Here is a 16,453-nt window from a genome sequence, read left to right on the forward strand (position 1 = left end):
ATATTTGGGGAACGCTGCAGGACTGGTGAGGATGGGGGCAACTGTCTCTCTCAGTAGTAAGTAGAGAAAATTCGTGGCAGGGCATAAGCCGGTGCTCAGGAACAGTGGGTCGATAGGCCAGTGGTTGGCGCGGTGGACGTGAGAAAATCCGATACGTTTTGTAATTAAAAAATGGCTTAAAGAAATGTGGTCGAGGAAATTGAGCGTCAAGAACCGTGAAGGGTCCAGAGGCTAACCAGTTATCTGCCCCCATCTCATGGATGCTGGCAGAAGACACTCGGCTCCTGTGTCAGAGACAGGAAATAGCGGTAGCCAGAGTATTATTGCTTGGCCTTGGTTCCCTAAGCCTCACTTTCCCCGAGGGGGAGGCAAAGAGCTGACACCCTACATGCAGTGGGTTGCCTCACAGGAGAGGAGCCCAAATCTTTTCTAACGGGCGGTAAGCATGCCTGTGCTTTGCTCTCTCCCTTCCGAGCCATACAGACATCCCGACAGCACACCTGGGGAGGAGACGCAGTTCTGCCCTCGAGAGGTGTGGGATGTGAGAGGCGTGGGCATTGCCTCCCAACGCCAGTGCTTCTGTAGACGGGGGACAATTTTATAGGGAAATTCTTCTCGCTCTCATCTGTGATGTACTTTTTTCCTCTTTAATTTGCCAGTTTGTGTTTCTTGATAATAAAAGCAAAACCTATAAGAGTGATAAACTGAAGTATGGTTCTGGAAGATGGAAGAGGGACTTTTGCTGTCTACTCTTTTTCTTAATTAAAAAAATTTTTTGAGGAAGATTAGCCCTGTGCTAACATCCACCACCCATCCTCCTCTTTTTGCTGAAGAAGATTGGCCCTGAGCTAACATCCATGCCCACCTTCCCCTGTTTTGTATGTAGGACACCTGCCACACCAAGGCTTGATGAGTGGTGTGTAGGTCCGTGCCCGGGATCCCAACCGGCAAACCCTAGGCTGCTGAAGTGGAGCGTGCAAACTCAACTGCTGTGCCATCAGGCTGGCCCTCTGTCTGCTTTTTAAACTTAAAAAAAAATTTTTTTAATAACAAATCTGTCTTCCTTTGGTAATGATTTCTTTTTAAATAAAAAGGCATAAATAAATGCATGCTTCACCACAAATTATGGTAAATACATAAAAGTGTTAAGCATAACTGTTACTCATAGATGTAAGGACCATTATGCCAAAATTATAATAAGCATATCACTCTGATCACCATCGCTTGGTCAGAGCACGTCATCATGCCAGCCCAGATTCAAGAGGGGAAATACACTCCACCTCATGGGGGCAGTGTGTGGAGTCGTGTTGTATCCAGCGCCCCGCACTGCTCTCCATTCTGGGGATAACCGATCAAACGCTGTTGGTGGTACTTCGCCTAGTAAATACGTTGTGGTGGTTGGGGCTTTTAAACAATTATGTCTTGTATGGAAACTCTCTGTACTTTCTGCTCAGTTTTTGTGTAAACCTAAAACTTCTCTAAAAAATAGTCTATTAACTAAAAACTTTTGTATTTGTTCTTTAAATTATAATGCTCATTGTGAAAAGTTCAGATCATACATAAATGTTTAAAATTAAAACAGAAGTTAGAGGATCTTTACTAGCTCTCCAATCCCATATTCTTCGATTTGTATTACCAATATTTAAAAGTCCAAAGTGCATGTTTAACTTATTTCTTAGAAGTATTTTCTATGTATATGCAGGTATACAAACACCTAATTTTCAAAAACAAAAACAGTATCAGGTCCTTCCTAACATGCTGCAGCATGCATTCTCCGTCCATGTGGGTCATTCTCCGTCCACGTGGGTCATTCTCTGTCCATGTGGGTCATTCTCCGTCCTCGTGGGTCATTCTCTGTCCATGTGGGTCATTCTCCGTCCATGTGGTTTTCCTTATTCTTTTCATGAATACAGATCTCCTGGAAGATGGCATGAACAGGACACTTTAATTGCTGTCTGTGCATTTCCTCGACAGAGTCAAGATTAAAGTTTAATTTTTCTGGTTATAAAAATTCATGTTCAGTCTAAATAAGCTAAAAAACACAGAATTTATGAAAAATAGGAATTATAGTATATATGTAGTTTTTATCCTGTTTTCTACTTAATATATTTTGAACATTTTCTTATAATGTCACATAATCTTCAAAAACATGATGAAAACAATATTTTTTTCTGATTATAAAAGTATATACTCATCATAAAAAATTGAAAATGAGGAGAAATATAAAAATTGCCCATAATCTACCCCCCAGAGTAACTACTGTAAACATTTGGTATATTTTCTTTGTCGTTTTCCTATATATATATATAAAATCATTTTTTCATTCAGCATTATATTGTGAATTCCATGTCATTAAATGGTCTTTAGAAACAATTATTTTTAATGGCTATATTTTCAATTTTAGGCATTTAGGTTGTTTAAAATTTTTTTACTTTGATAAATAATGTTACGATGTATATCATTGGGCATAAATACTTGCGTCTACCTCTGCTTATTTCATTAGATTACATTCGTAGCAATGGGGTAATTTAGTCAAAGAATAAGAACATATTTCAAGTTCTTGATGGATATTACCAAATTGTTTTTCAGAAAGCTTGCCCTTCTGTATATGAACGAGCTTTAGGTATTATTTAAAAATATTTTGCATGTGTCATTTTGAATTCTGTTCTTCTCCTGTAAACTTCACACTTAAGCCTTTTCTCCTAACTTAATTCTTCATAGACACAACGGCAAGCGGCTGCAGCATTAAACTGTGTGCTCCTCTGCTTTCCGTCTACTGCGTGCCTCACTCTGGATCAGGATTAAGCTCAGCTCCTCCATTCTGACGTGTTGTCTTTTCCTGGTATAGTTTAATTGCCCAATTTTAAAATCACTCAAACTTTGTCCTCTTTTCTGGGATTTTGAGAAAATGTTTCCAAACCCCAGTTTCAGAAAAATAAAGCTAGCAGGAACATGCAGACTTCTTGGAAGATGGCGTAAGTGGGATACTTTTAAAAGATTGAGTGCTTATCCCTCAGCAGGTAGGCCGGGAGTCTGGCTTATAGGTATGTTTTGTTTAGTGTGCTTTAAAAATCCTAAAACAATAATGAAGAATCAGGAGATTTTTACATAATAAACTTGAATTCTGACCTCTTTGAAAATCAGTAGAATTGGAGCACTGGGTATGCATGCTCATGTGGCGGAAGCCACTGGAACTGAGCCCCAGGGGCTCCCTCTGCGGGGGCCGGGGGTGGGTGTGGGGGGGCAGGGCTTGCTATCTCCACTCCACGTCACTCCCACTGCTTATTGTTACTGTTATTTTTATTATCATTACTTTTACACCTAGCCCACTTTGCTCATTTGCATGGCCTACCTGGTCCCATAGATATTTCAGTTCTTGTCCTTGGCGCAGAGCCTTTTTTCCAGTAACCCAGCCGGCCCTAAGGGTCAGTGCAGCCAGGTGACTTGTTTGAGCGCACACAGCCAGTGAACGGCAAACTTGTGATTCAAACCAAGTGCGTCAGTCTCAGAGTCCACCCTTGTTCTCTCACTGTGATCACCGACCAGCGGGAAAGGCCACAGGCTCTAAAATGTCATCAGTTCAGCGTCAAAAGAGTTCATTCTTATCATCTCCTGTGACTCACACTGAAAAGTCTTGGCTCTGCTGTTCAAGCAGATTGTGCCAACATCTTGAACATATATATGTGCGTGTGTTTCTCCCTTTCTATTTCGACTTGTAAAAGGAAATTGTGTGACTTCTCTGCCAGATCTTGGTTCCCACAGATAATGAAGTCAAGTCAGCATTGCAGAATCTTCCCCCTCCACTGCTGGAAGGTAATCTGTAGAGAAGAAAAGATGCCTGAGGTTCTTATAAGATTGAAAGCTAGCAGAGGCTGGAAAAAACACCCCAAACAACCAAAAGAGCAATGATTGTCAGTCTTCATTTCAAATATTGATAGTTCTTCTCCTAGTGACAAGAAATCAGGGACAGAGAGGGGTGTGTGCCTGTGTGTGTGTGTGTGCGCATGTGTATACACTATATATGTATGTATGATATGCATTACTTCTGTTACTAAAGCTGTTTCTCAGGACTTACCGTGTAGCAAGGGAGAATTTCACAGTTTTAGGTGTTATTTTTAAAAATGTTGTGAATTTCACAGGGGTCATTTCCTGTTCGACCCTATCACAGCCCCCCAGATCATGCAGAGTAGACATGGGTCCTATTTCACAGATGGGGAAACTCAGGGAGCTTCTTCTCTGACCACGGACAAGGCAGTCTTTCTGGTCTCAGATTCCACCAGCCCCTTATCTCTGAGGTGAGGGGGTTGATATTTTATGTTTTTTCCACCTCTAAAAGTTTATGATTCTAAGATTTTAAAGGCATGAACTTAGTTTTCTAAGCCTGAGAACTTTTTAACGTGTGGTTGATGTATTATTTATCCTGTTACCTAGAATATATGAGGAATGAATGAAAATCTGGCTTACATCAAAGCAAAAGCAAAAACAAACACAAAAACAAAATATTGACATAGTCGTCTACATAAAATTTTAAAAGGCGTTTATGGAGAAACTTCCAGAAACAACATTAAAGGGCAAAGATTAAACTGGAAAAATATTTTTAAAAATATACTGTTACAGGCTGGGGCCGGCCCCATGGCCGAGTAGTTAAGTTCGTGTGCTCCGCAGCAGGCGGCCCAGTGTTTCGTTGGTTCGAATCCTGGGCGCGGACATGGCACTGCTCATCAGGCCACGCTGAGGCGGCATCCCACATGCTACAACTAGAAGGACCCACAACTAAAATACACAACTATGTACCAGGGGGCTTTGGGGAGAAAAAGCAAAAAAAAAATAAAATCTTAAAAACTAAATAAATAAAAAAATAAAAGATTCCTATTTAAAAAAATGTATATATATGTATATATACTGTTACAGGGGGCCAGCCCAGTGGCACAGCGGTTAAGTGTGCACGTTGCACTTCTGCAGCCCAGTGTTCACTGGTTCGGATCCTGGGTGCAGACATGGCACCACTTGGCAAACCATGCTGTGGCAGGCGTCCCACATATAAAGTAGAGAAAGATGGGCATGGATGTTAGCTCAGGGCCAGTCTTCCTCAGCGAAAAGAGGAGTATTGGCAGCAGTTAGCTCAGGGCTAATCTTCCTCAAAAAGAAAAAAAAAAATAATGTTACAAAAGGTTAGTATAAAATACTCAAAAAGTGCATAAGAAAAGGATGAACACTACAACTGCAAAGGGGCAAAGGTCATGAATTAAAGATTCACAAAAGTAAAATACAAGTGAACAATCAACACGGAAGTGATGGCCAGACTTCTGATGAGGATCATACACACAGGAATGAGATACTGCTTTCTACCTGTCGTACTGGAAAAGATTTAAAAGATTAGTATTGGTTGGGGCAAAGGTCGTCTCACACCCTGCCATGGGCGTGTAGGTTGGGACAACCCACAGTTTGGCAAACATAGGAAAGTGGAGCACATCTACTTCTAAGAATTAGGTCCAAGGAAATAGTTGTACAAGGACGCAAAGATTTAGGTACAAGGATATTCATTTGATCATTGTCATAATAGTGAAAAATAGGTGACCAAAATGCCCATGAGTGCATTTTGAGAGCAAATCTGTAATATGGTGTGTAATACTCCATCATTTTAGATAATGATGTTGATCTATATTCATAGAAATGGAAAGATGTCCATGATAAAGTGGAGGAGAAACAAAAAATTTATGTAGAGTCTGATCAATTTGGGGGGTAAAAGTTGTATAAAAATAATTTGGAAGGACATATACCAACTTATTAGCAGTGATTGTGGCTATGTGGTAAAATTACAGTTGAGTTTTATTTCCTTTGTTTTCCTTTTTTGAATTTCTTTTTTGTACATATATTGCTTTTATAATGGGAAAAGTAATAAGGATATTTCCATTTTTGGAATATATTTGCTCTTATCAGTAGTCTGGGATGCATATTTTAAGGACTTTTAAAGAAGTGAAATGTCATGGGACAGATGTGGTTTTAAAATATTGGGTCATATCACTTAGAAAAATACTGAGAATTTCCATTTAGTGCAATTGTACACAGATAATTAGAACTCTCTAACTGTTAACCTTTGGGGTGTGTGTGTATGTGTGGGAATTGCAAGGACATATGCTTTTCTCCTTGGGACTTCTGGTTTGTCTCTTAGTCTTGGGGAAAAGCAGGAGAAGTTGAGGAAATATTTCCAGGATGCGTGCCGAGTGGGTGCAGGGCTGGGCTCTGCGCTGGCCCTGGGGGCCGGCTGGACCACATGAAAGTGAGAGGAGACATCCTGGCACTTTACCTCTAAAAACTCTAGTATGCATCTCCTAGGAATAAGAATATAATGAGAATACCATTATCATACGTAGGAAATTAATTTTGAGTCAATGTTTCGTCACAGATAGTCTAAATTTAAATTTCTCCAATTGTCCTCAAAATGTCTTTTAAATCTGTTTTCCTCCTAATGCAGGATCCAGTCAAGGTCCACATGATACATTTGGTTGTTTTCTCTCTTTCTTCTCTCTCTTAATCTAGATCTAAAACAATCTCCTGGTCTTTTGTTTTGCTTGCTTTTCATGACGTTGTCTTACTTGAAGCATCCAGGCCAGTTGTCTTGTAAAAATGTTCCATGTTCTAGATTTGCCTGATTCTTTCCTCATGATTAAATTCAGATGAACTATTTTTGCAGAATGCTGCATAGGTGATGTGTGTATTTCTTACTCCATCACATCAGCAGGCTTGTCATGTCTTGTTGTCCCACTGTTGGGCACGCTTGCTACTTTTAAATGAATAAGAAGCTTTATTTCACAGAAAAAAAGTCAAGGGTATTAAACATTCCTTGTATTAGATTTTTACATCTTTCATGAGCACAAAGAAAAGCTTAAGAGGAAATATGCAAAAGAAAATATCAAGATATATACTATCTGTACTGAGAATATCAAACCCTTTCTTTTTCATGGAGAGAAGATACATGTTTAAGCTACCAGTCTTTCTCCCTGCATTTATGCTGGCAGGATGGGAGTTAGAGCTCATGTTCTCTTCCTGGCTGTTAGTGTTGGGTTGATAGCACAGGTAAATATGTAAGGCAGTTTTCTGTTTGTGCCATTGCAAGGCCTGAAGAGTAACACGCCCAAATACCAGCTCCCCTTTTCACTCTTAATTGTTATAACAATATATTTTTAAAATCTAAAGCTTTATTTTCTTTCCTGATGTCGGGCATATTATCTTAGAAGAATTGAAGATAAGTGTTTTTGGAAAGGCAGTGTTTCAAATGCATCCTTTGCCTCTCCTCCATCTCCCACAAACCTCCAGTTGGACAACAGAACATGCAGAATCTTTGCTTTTACTTGCTCCAGCTGTCCTTCCTTCTTCTGAGGGGCCCCCAGGACGTGAGCTTTCAGGGTCCCGCTGAGGTACAACCTTAACTTGTTTGAAACAGGAGTCTTTGTGAAGACTGTAGAGGGTAATTGATAATGTGGAGATGTTGATTCTCTTTTTCAGGGCATCTTTTATGACCAAAACTGTGCCTTGTGGAAATGAACTTCATAAGTTCCTCATCTGGGACACTGCTGGTCAGGAACGGGTAAGGAAACGCTGCTGTTGGCTTTCTAGGGAAAAGACCGAGATCAGTTTCTGAAGCCTTCTTTGTATTTGGTGAGATTCTCTTGGTTGCAAGTGACAGAAACCAGCTTGAAATTATTTAAGCAAAACAGGAGACATATTCCTCAGCTATGAGAAAAACGTAGGGGGGTGCGTATCTTAAGGCAGGGCTGAGTTCAAGTCTTCCAAATGCCTTGTGAGAGGCACCCAACCCCATTCCTTTTTCCTTCCTTGCTCACCTCAACATTGGCTTCGTTTTTAGGCAGACCCACCTTCCTCCCTTCCCGGAGGGTGGCAAGGATGGCCTCATAAGCAACTCCAGGCCTGCATTCTACCACCTCAGCAAGCCCGTGAAGGAGAGCACCTCTTTCTCATGAGTTACACCCTACCTGTCCGAGCCTCTGGGTCTCATTGCCTGGTTTGGGTGGAGTGCTCCCGCCTGAACTTGATGCTGTGTAGTGTTCTGGGGGATTGGTGCGCCTACTGGGAGGGTCGGGTGCACGCTTACCCGAGAGGCATGGCTCCACCTGATCCACACGGCGGGAGGTCTGCTGGAGGTCGGGAGCCCTGGTTCCTCAGGGGAAGTCTGGGTTCTTTTACTGGAAAATGGAGGAATGCACTTTGGGTTACCAGAAACAGCTGATGACTTTTCTCTTATTCTTAGTTCTTTTTATTTGCTGAAAATATTTATGGAGAAGATTATTCATTCAAGCAGCTTGTGTCTTTAGATTTTAGAAAGTGAAATAACAAGTGCCAACAGACTGTAACAGGGAGTTTGTATAACAACTAGAGTGTGTGAGAGTTGGAAGGGGTGGCCAGGAAGAAGGAGCACAGGGAGAGCCAGTGCCTTGTCTTTACTGAGAGCTCCAACCTGATCATGACTTTCGTCAGAGCTGATAATTATGCAGTTAGATGGCTGGAACTTTCCCTCGTCTGACCCAGGCTCAGATGTCGCCTTCTCCACTCCGCCAGCGACAGTGTCAGCACAGCGTCCTCTCCCCTCCCTACTGCACTCGCTTCGCCTTTCTCCACAGCTCTTACCAACTTCTTAGATACTACTTAATTCACTTACTGACTCCGTTTGTCTCTTTCTCTCAAAGGAAGAGAATCTGGGGTTTGGGATAATCCATCATTTTCATTATCGGCTCCTAACAAGTTAAGTGTATGTTTATGTAATTTTCATCTTATATAAACCCCCTTTTAAAACTAACGTTCCAGCGTTTGCAGATAAAGGTGTTTTAAAGATTCCTTTTTTTAAAATTAGGACAAATCTTCCGGCCTACAAATGCTAACCTCATTAGAACGTCTTGCATTTTGCCGCTGCACTGAGCGCAGACGCGCGCACACCCGGCGCAGCCGCTGCCCAAGCACCTCTGTGACTCTCTGCGTTGGCCGTGCGTCCCGACTCCTGACACCGGTGACTGCCGGCCACGAGGGGCCTCCTTCTCGCCACCTGTGTGTGCTTTGTAGCTGGTCTGCGAGGTTTTTGTTTTTGGAGTTTTGGTCGTTATTTAGATGTAAGCAGAGAGGTTCTCCCGCTCCCTTTTTACTTTTGGCCATGAAATAGTTGCTTTTGCAGCTGCTTTTAATGAGTGCCCTAAGTCTTTTTTACAAGTAGGTGTCTTAGTATTAGCTGCTTCTGCTAGTGGCTGACGTGCACCGAGGACTTGCTGTGTTCCCTGTGCTGTCCCAAGTGTCTTCTGCGTACAAAGGCATTTAGTCCTCTCACAGCACTCTGAGGTAGCGACCATTTTTATCCCCTTTGAGGTCACTGAGGCACAGAGAGGTTAAGTCACTTGTTCAAGATCACACAGCCAGTAAAGCTTAAAGTTGAAATTTGAATCTAGCAGTTTGGGTCTTGAGCTTTATGGTTTTGTTCTGATAGAAAAACCATACAGAAGCCATACAGTTGAAAGTAAAATTATCCAAAATTCCACTACCCAGATATTTCCACTGTTGACATTAGATGACCATTGGTCAGATATCTCACTATGCGTGTGTTGATAATCTCATCTCAATGCGATCGTGACTCTTTCTAACCTGCTCTTTTCACTTGATAAATCTTGTTCCTAAGGGGGCATTCTGTATGATCTAAACAGAGTAATCGCCACTTACTTACCTCTTCTACTACAGTGTTCAAGGGGTTCACTGCTTTTGATGAGATTTGGTACTCTAAAGGGACTATTGTAGTTTGTAGTTTGGCCCCCTTACTACCTCAAAGCAAAATAGCAATAGAAAATTTTTCATATGACTGTATTTCTAATTATTTGAATTGATTTTCCTAAAATTTGACTATTAGAGATTGTAAATATCTGTGACTATATTGCTATGCCTGCACTTTTGGAAGCATAGCATTGTATAGTAGCATGTGTGTAGTCTGTTATGTCTATGTATTGCTTTAGTATTACAGCAGACCCCCTCACCTGTGGGGGACACGCTCCAGGACTCCCGTGGATACCTGAAACTTCGGATAGAACCGAACCCTATATAAACCGTTTTTTCCTCCACATGCATACCTGTGATTAAGTTTAATTTATAAATTAGGCACAGTAAGAATTTAACAACAGTAACTTCTCTTTGTCATATCTGAATTGCCAGCATCACTACCCTTGCGCTTCGGGGCCATTATTGAGTAAACTAAGGGGGGCTTGAACACAAGCACTGCGGTACCGCAACTCCTGATCTGATAACCAAGAAGACCAACTGCTCAGTGACTAACGGGCCGTGGCGTCTACAGGGGATCTGAGGGACTAAGGGGTGAGTCACCTCCTGGGCGGGAGGGAACCGGATGGCTCACGATTTCATCACACTACTCAGAACGGCAGGCAATTTAAAACTTATGAATTGTTTATTTCCGGAATTTTCCATTTAATATTTTTGGACCTTGGTTTACCACGAGTAACCATGGAAACCACAGAAAGCAAAACCTGGGATAAGGGGGCCTTGTGTATATGTTTTATTAGTGTTACGTGTTGTTATAGTTCTGAGTATGTGTGCAAGGCCCGACTCCGCAGTAGTGTTTCAGGGAAGAAGGACTAATTTTGGATGATAATTTCAGGTGAATGCTTTTAGAATCTAGATTTGTGGAGCGTGTGTGAGCAACATCTCCGTGGCCCTTGCAGTCATGCGATCTCTCTCACCCTCGAAGGCCTGCTGTGGTTATCCTCAGGCTGTCCTTGTCTGGGGCCCCCATGCAGTCTCACATGTCTCCAGGGGTGGCAGTTTTTCACTCGCTTTGGCAGCTTGTTGCTGGACTTAATGGTGCTTGTAATGACATTGCCTAATGTTTGAGCTAAAAATAAATTCCCTGCTGTGGCTTGTGCCTATTGCTATTTGTTCTGTCTCATTAATTGTCGGAGTCCAGCGCATTTTCTTATTCCTCCTTATCTTTGTAGAAATCTGCTACTGTTCTTCTGAGTTTTCATAATTATAAATAAACAAACTCTATTTGGATTTATGATTTGGTGATGGAAACTTAGATTTCTGTGTCCTCAAGAGAGGAAAATGCTCAACGCAGTGCTCTGCATGTGTTAGGCACTGTGTAGCTGCTTATTTGTGGAAGGACTGACCCATGTTCTGCCTGGCATGCACGGCATCCCGGCTAATGCCCCACTCACTGCCCCATACTAATTCGGTGTTATGTTTGCGGCACAGATTCATACTCTTGAAAAATCACTTTTCCCTGTGAGCACTGGAAATGTAAAAGGATCCCCCTTTTCCTCCCAGTCTTTGTATAAGAGAGTGTTCATTCTTCATATGCTGTCTTAATTTTGCTTTGCATTCCGCCATATACAATGGACATCTCATGATTCTTTCAATGGCAGATGGTAATCCTTAGAGTGCCTCCGTAAAAAAAAGTTTAAAAAAATTTAACCGTCTTCCAATTGATTGTTGAATCCCATTTGTTAGAAGCTTAACGTTGTCAAGATTTGTGCATCCAGCTTGTTGCTCTGAGGAGCTGCTGACGGGGAGGGGGCCCACGCTGGAGCGTCAGTGTGGGCTTTCGGGGGTTTTCAGCCTGTCCTCCTTCGATGAGTTATTGTGCTAGTTTCTGCTTCCTGCTGAGCTGTGAGGAGAACGCAGCAGTCGGTCAGCAGATGCCTCTGGCAGCATGTACACAGGAGCTCGCAGTGGTCCCCAGGGGGGAGAGAAGAATTTGTCTGCCCAGCTCTGCTCTCCTGCTTCCTGTTGGTCAGGGTTTGTGACGGGAGACGAGACTTCTGTCCTAACGTGTCAACACGCCATTCTTTCCCATTGAGTGTCCTTTTGACTTCCTTCTTTGTTTTTCTACTTAAACTGGGGGCTCGAATATCCTCATTGCTATTAAAAATGTCTCGTCAATAGGAAGTGCAACCTTCATTTCCTAGATATGTGCTTCCAAATCATTCTGTTTCTGCTTTAAAAAAAATCAGAATCCATAGGATAATCCATTAAAATGTCAGTAACTTGGAAGAATTTCCGGCTTCATTCTCTTGGTCTGATCCAGCAGAACAATGTTATTCTAAGACTCTAACATGGAAAAATAGATCATTTTATTCTTTTGTTTCAGTTTGGTTAAAGTCAGTGTTAGAGCTGTCCCTCTCTCCTAACGCCTCAGTCATAATGGTTGTATTTATAAAGGCTGGGTTTCAAATGAACCTCAGTCACAAATTCCACAAAGGAGAATCGATGGTTCTGTTACTAGAATAAAGAACTCTCCGTTACTTTAACACATCTGAAACTGAACAGATTGACTTCTGAAGTCAAGCTCATTATGTTATGCTTTTTAAAGGTGAAATTGGAGAACACATCTACAGACTAAAAAATAGGCTCCCTTTGCCAATATTTAGCAGTAATTATGAAGCATTGAAATTAATAATGTTAAAAATGACATTATGCAAAGACTTGTGTAGCAAATTACATAATTTATTATTATTGTCCTTTTTTGGTATTTTAAAAAATTTGATAAAACTTTGAAAATAAAAGAAATGCTAAGTAAGATCAAATTGAATAATGCTATACGGGACTGAGTCCACTGATATCACCCGATATAAGATTGAGCTATTGTAGAATTCTAAGTATGAGCTTGAGTAAACAAGACTTTATTTAGAATACAGAGTCCTATTATTAATCCTGAAAATCGACACATCACAGTGTGTGCAATTCTTTCTTTATCATTTTATTAAAAATACTCATACTTCTAGAATAGTGGCAAAAATATTATGGAGCTCTCTAGCTGAGGTGGCTCTGCTTTAGGCTGTGGGTCTGTGCGTCGGCCTGGGGCGCTCTGCTTGCTTGTTCATTCTGGGGTTGGAGAGGCAGCTACCTGGCGAAGCTCTTCTCAGGCAGAGCAGAAGCAGGAGGGCCAAGGGACAGGCACAAGGCCTCTTAGCGCCACGGTTAGAACGAGCACATGTCACACAGCCTACATTCCATTGGCCAAGGCAAGTCACATGGCTGAGCCCAAAGTCAAGAGGTAGAGAGACACACAGACTTTAGTGAGAGGAACTGAAAAGTTTCACTGGCACAAGTAGGGCATAGACTCATGGAAAAGTGAAGAATTGGTGGCCACCATTGTGTCCCCCAGAGGCCTCTGTTGGGTTCTCTTGCTCTGGATGCCTCGGAGGCACAACTTCTTTCAGCCGGAAGCTTTTTCTTAGACACCTCCCTCAGTCTTTGCCCACTGAGCTTTACTATTCCACACTCCATGATCCACCCCGAATAAATTTCCTGTTAAGAAACCTGACACTGTAGAGATAACGTTTGACCTTCCATGGCTTTTTTAAAATATATTCATTACTTCCTCGTGCCTGAGATGGATTCCTCTTTGTGTTGGAAAATGGTTTATGAGAAGAGCCTGATGAAGCAGCTGTGGTGTGGAGGGCTCTGTTTGCTTTTTCCTTGGCAGGGGAGCTCTTTTCCTGTGCACCTCCTCACCTGTTCTAGACTCACTCAGAGCTTCAGTCTCATGAGCTTCTTGTTTTCGTTCCCTGGTTCACCTCAGAAGCAGCTGAGCCAGGCTTTCGTCTTTTCTGGATAATCTATCCTGGAGTTTTAGTGCTTGAAAATCAAATTAAGTGATAAACGCTTCTGTCCACGTTTGTTTGTGTTGATTATTGGCATGTGGAATATTACCAGCCTCTTTTTATTTTTTTGAACAGATATAATTCACATATCATACAGTTCACCCACTTAAAGTGCACAGTTCAGTGGACTCTAGTGTATTAAGAATTGTGCAGGCATCACCACAATCAATTTTAAAACATTTTCATCATTCCCAAAAGAAACCCTGAACCCATTAGCAGGCATTCTCCATTTCTCCCCAAGTGCCCCAGCCCTCGGTTACTTTCTGCCTCCAGATTTGCCTAATCCGGACATTTCCTATACATGGAATCATAGAATCTATGTTTTTTTGTGGCTAGTGTCCTTCACTCAGCATAATATTATCGAGGTTCATCCATGCTGTAGCGTGGATCAGTGCGTCCTCCCTTTTCATGGCTGATTAATGTTCCATTGTGTGGATTCACTACATTTTGTTGATCCATTCATCAGTTGATGGACAGCTGGGTTGTTTCCACTTTTTGGCTATTGTGAATAACGATGCTATGAACATTCACGTACAAGTTTTTGTGCCGACATGTAGTGTTTTTTTGGACTTTTTTTCAATGGGTATATAGCTAGGAGTGAAAATGATGGGTCAGATGGTAACTATGTTTAGCATTTTGAGGACCTGCCAAACTGTTTTCCAAAGTGGCTGTACCATTTTATACAAAGTGGCTGTACCATTTTATACAAGGTGGCTGTAGCATTTTATATTCCCGCTAACAATTTGTGAGGTTCCAATTTGTCCACCTTCTCCCCCACACTTGTCTTTGCCTAACCCAAGGTCACAAAGATTTACTGCTATGTGGTTTTCTAAGAGTTGAATAGTTTTCGCTCGTACCTGTAGCTCTATGACCGATGTGTTGTTAATTTTTGTGTATCTTGTAAGGAAGGGATGCAGCTTCCATATCTACAAAATCTCTTGTCCCAACACAATTTGTTGAAAAGACCATGCTTTGCCCAGTTAGCTTTCTTGGCACCTTTGTTGAAAATCAATTAGCCACAAATGTGACATTTGTGAGGGCTGAATTCTGCACACTCAGTTCTGTTCCTTTGATCGGCAAATATCTGAGGTCAAGTTCAGGCTTGACAAACATCAAAAGAAACTTTTTTGCTCTCTTTCCTTCTTTGTTCAGAGCCCTGGATCTATGGTCAAGAAACTGGTTTACTATTCATAGGCTGTTGCTAAAGTCAGAGGAAATTTTGACCTTCAGGAGTCCTTGAAGAATGGGGCCTCTTACAAACTCCAAATGAGCTGCTCTCTGTTTTCTCCTCCGCTTGCCCTGCAGCCACGGGAAGGAGAAACCCCGCTCCAGGCACCGCCAGCAAACAGCACGTGCTCGGAATCTGCTCCTGACCCGCTGTTGGAGGGGAATGCTTCACCTTGCTCTGCCTTCCCACAGACCCACTAGGGAGCTGTTTCCGTAGGGATCGCCCTTCAGTGGGAGATGGCAAATTCATGACTTTGCTTCCCTCCCCCACCTTTCACAAGAGAACAGTGCTTTTTATTAGCGCACATTGAGATCCTGAGAAGAGGACATTCCCTCCCTTCAGATCCCCACTGCCCCACTAAGGAGACAGATCAGAAGCTTGCGGAAACGGTGTGTGCTATGAAAATGAGATCAGCAGGTGTCCATAGGGCTATGCCAAATCAGCTACTTTTAGAAGAAGCCTCAGGAGTCACCTTTAGTTAAAAGTGTTGCAGCTGAAGAGATTCAGTGATATTTAAAAATTGGTGACAGAAACTCCGGAAGGAGAGTATGACAGTGGCATTCAAGAAGGGCGTCTGATGGAGCGGTGTGGACAGAGCGGGGAGCCGCCTCAGCTCACTCGTGGGTCCCAGGGTTGTGCTGTTTGGGGGTTTTGGTGTCAGGTAGGAAATCAGGAGTTCAGGCGCAGAATTGCCCTCCTGTCAGGAGGCCACTGACAGGAGAGAGAGAGGAAGGATATGTCCGGATATTAAAATAAATTTAGTAAGTCCTTAGGGAAACACTTTAACATTTCTACCCTCAGCCGGTGCGATGGGAAAGCCGGAAGTGAGGGAAAGGGACGGGGCAGTGGAAGACAAAAACAACAGGGAAATCTCACCCATGAGTTGATCTTCAGAAGCAAGGATGAGCTTCTCCTGCCTGAAGGGAGACCCAGCCCCTTGCCCCTTCGCATTCTGTCACAACAGACCTACCGTTTTCTTTGGTTCCCCAGCGGGCATCGCCCCCTCCTCTGTGGGCCTCCACGACGCCTGCGCTGCCCCCTCCTCGGGACGCGTGTGTTCTGGGAGGGACGGCAACTCTGCCTGATGCAGGTTCTTCACAAGCGGAGCAATGACATTTCACTGGTCTGTATCTGTCTGAGATGCGCTAAGTAGCTTCTAATCAGGTGGCATTGTCTGTGCCGCTTGGGTTGAGGCCAGTTCCTGTTCTGCCACGTCTCAGAGGATGTGTGGCAAAGATTATAGGCAGCCTTGCAGGAGCCAGGGTTCCGGGGGGCTCTGGGTTTGCATAGTTGAGACTCTAAGAGGCTCTTTACCTGGTTGTGTTTTCTCCACCCCCTCTCTGCTTCTTTTTCATTTATGCAGCTAATTTCCTAAGTCTGGTTAAAATACAGGAGAAAGGGCCTATAAAGCATATGAATGTCATTCTTGACAAGGAAATTGGGCACACGGACTTTGGTTAATAACAGAAAAGCGTGCTCCTGAGGCACTGAAGGACATGTCCAAAGGGGGACAGCTGGAGGGTCTTCGGAATGCAGACCTCGCTGTTTGGAGACA

At 42.6% G+C, this 16,453-nt stretch overlaps 1 protein-coding gene and 1 long non-coding RNA gene across 3 annotated transcripts in view; one reads left to right on the plus strand and one right to left on the minus strand.

Moving 5' to 3' along the window:
* The window catches only part of RAB31 (RAB31, member RAS oncogene family), a 120,617-nt gene that overhangs the window by 55,891 nt on the left and 48,273 nt on the right, over positions 1-16,453 (plus strand). For both annotated transcript variants that reach the window (XM_070627444.1, XM_070627445.1), the window contains exon 3: positions 7,507-7,588. In XM_070627444.1, coding sequence (XP_070483545.1) covers positions 7,507-7,588 — 82 coding nt within the window. The remainder of the gene's footprint in view (positions 1-7,506; positions 7,589-16,453) is intronic.
* Positions 1,068-16,232, minus strand: LOC139084502 (uncharacterized). The gene is made up of 4 exons (XR_011541931.1): positions 15,869-16,232; positions 8,114-8,204; positions 3,353-3,818; positions 1,068-1,918 (listed from the first exon to the last, which is right to left on the minus strand). It is a non-coding gene; the product is annotated as an uncharacterized lncRNA (long non-coding RNA).

This window comes from Equus przewalskii, chromosome 7, assembly GCF_037783145.1.
Source record: "Equus przewalskii isolate Varuska chromosome 7, EquPr2, whole genome shotgun sequence".
In the NCBI taxonomy this organism is placed as follows: Eukaryota; Metazoa; Chordata; class Mammalia; order Perissodactyla; family Equidae; genus Equus; species Equus przewalskii.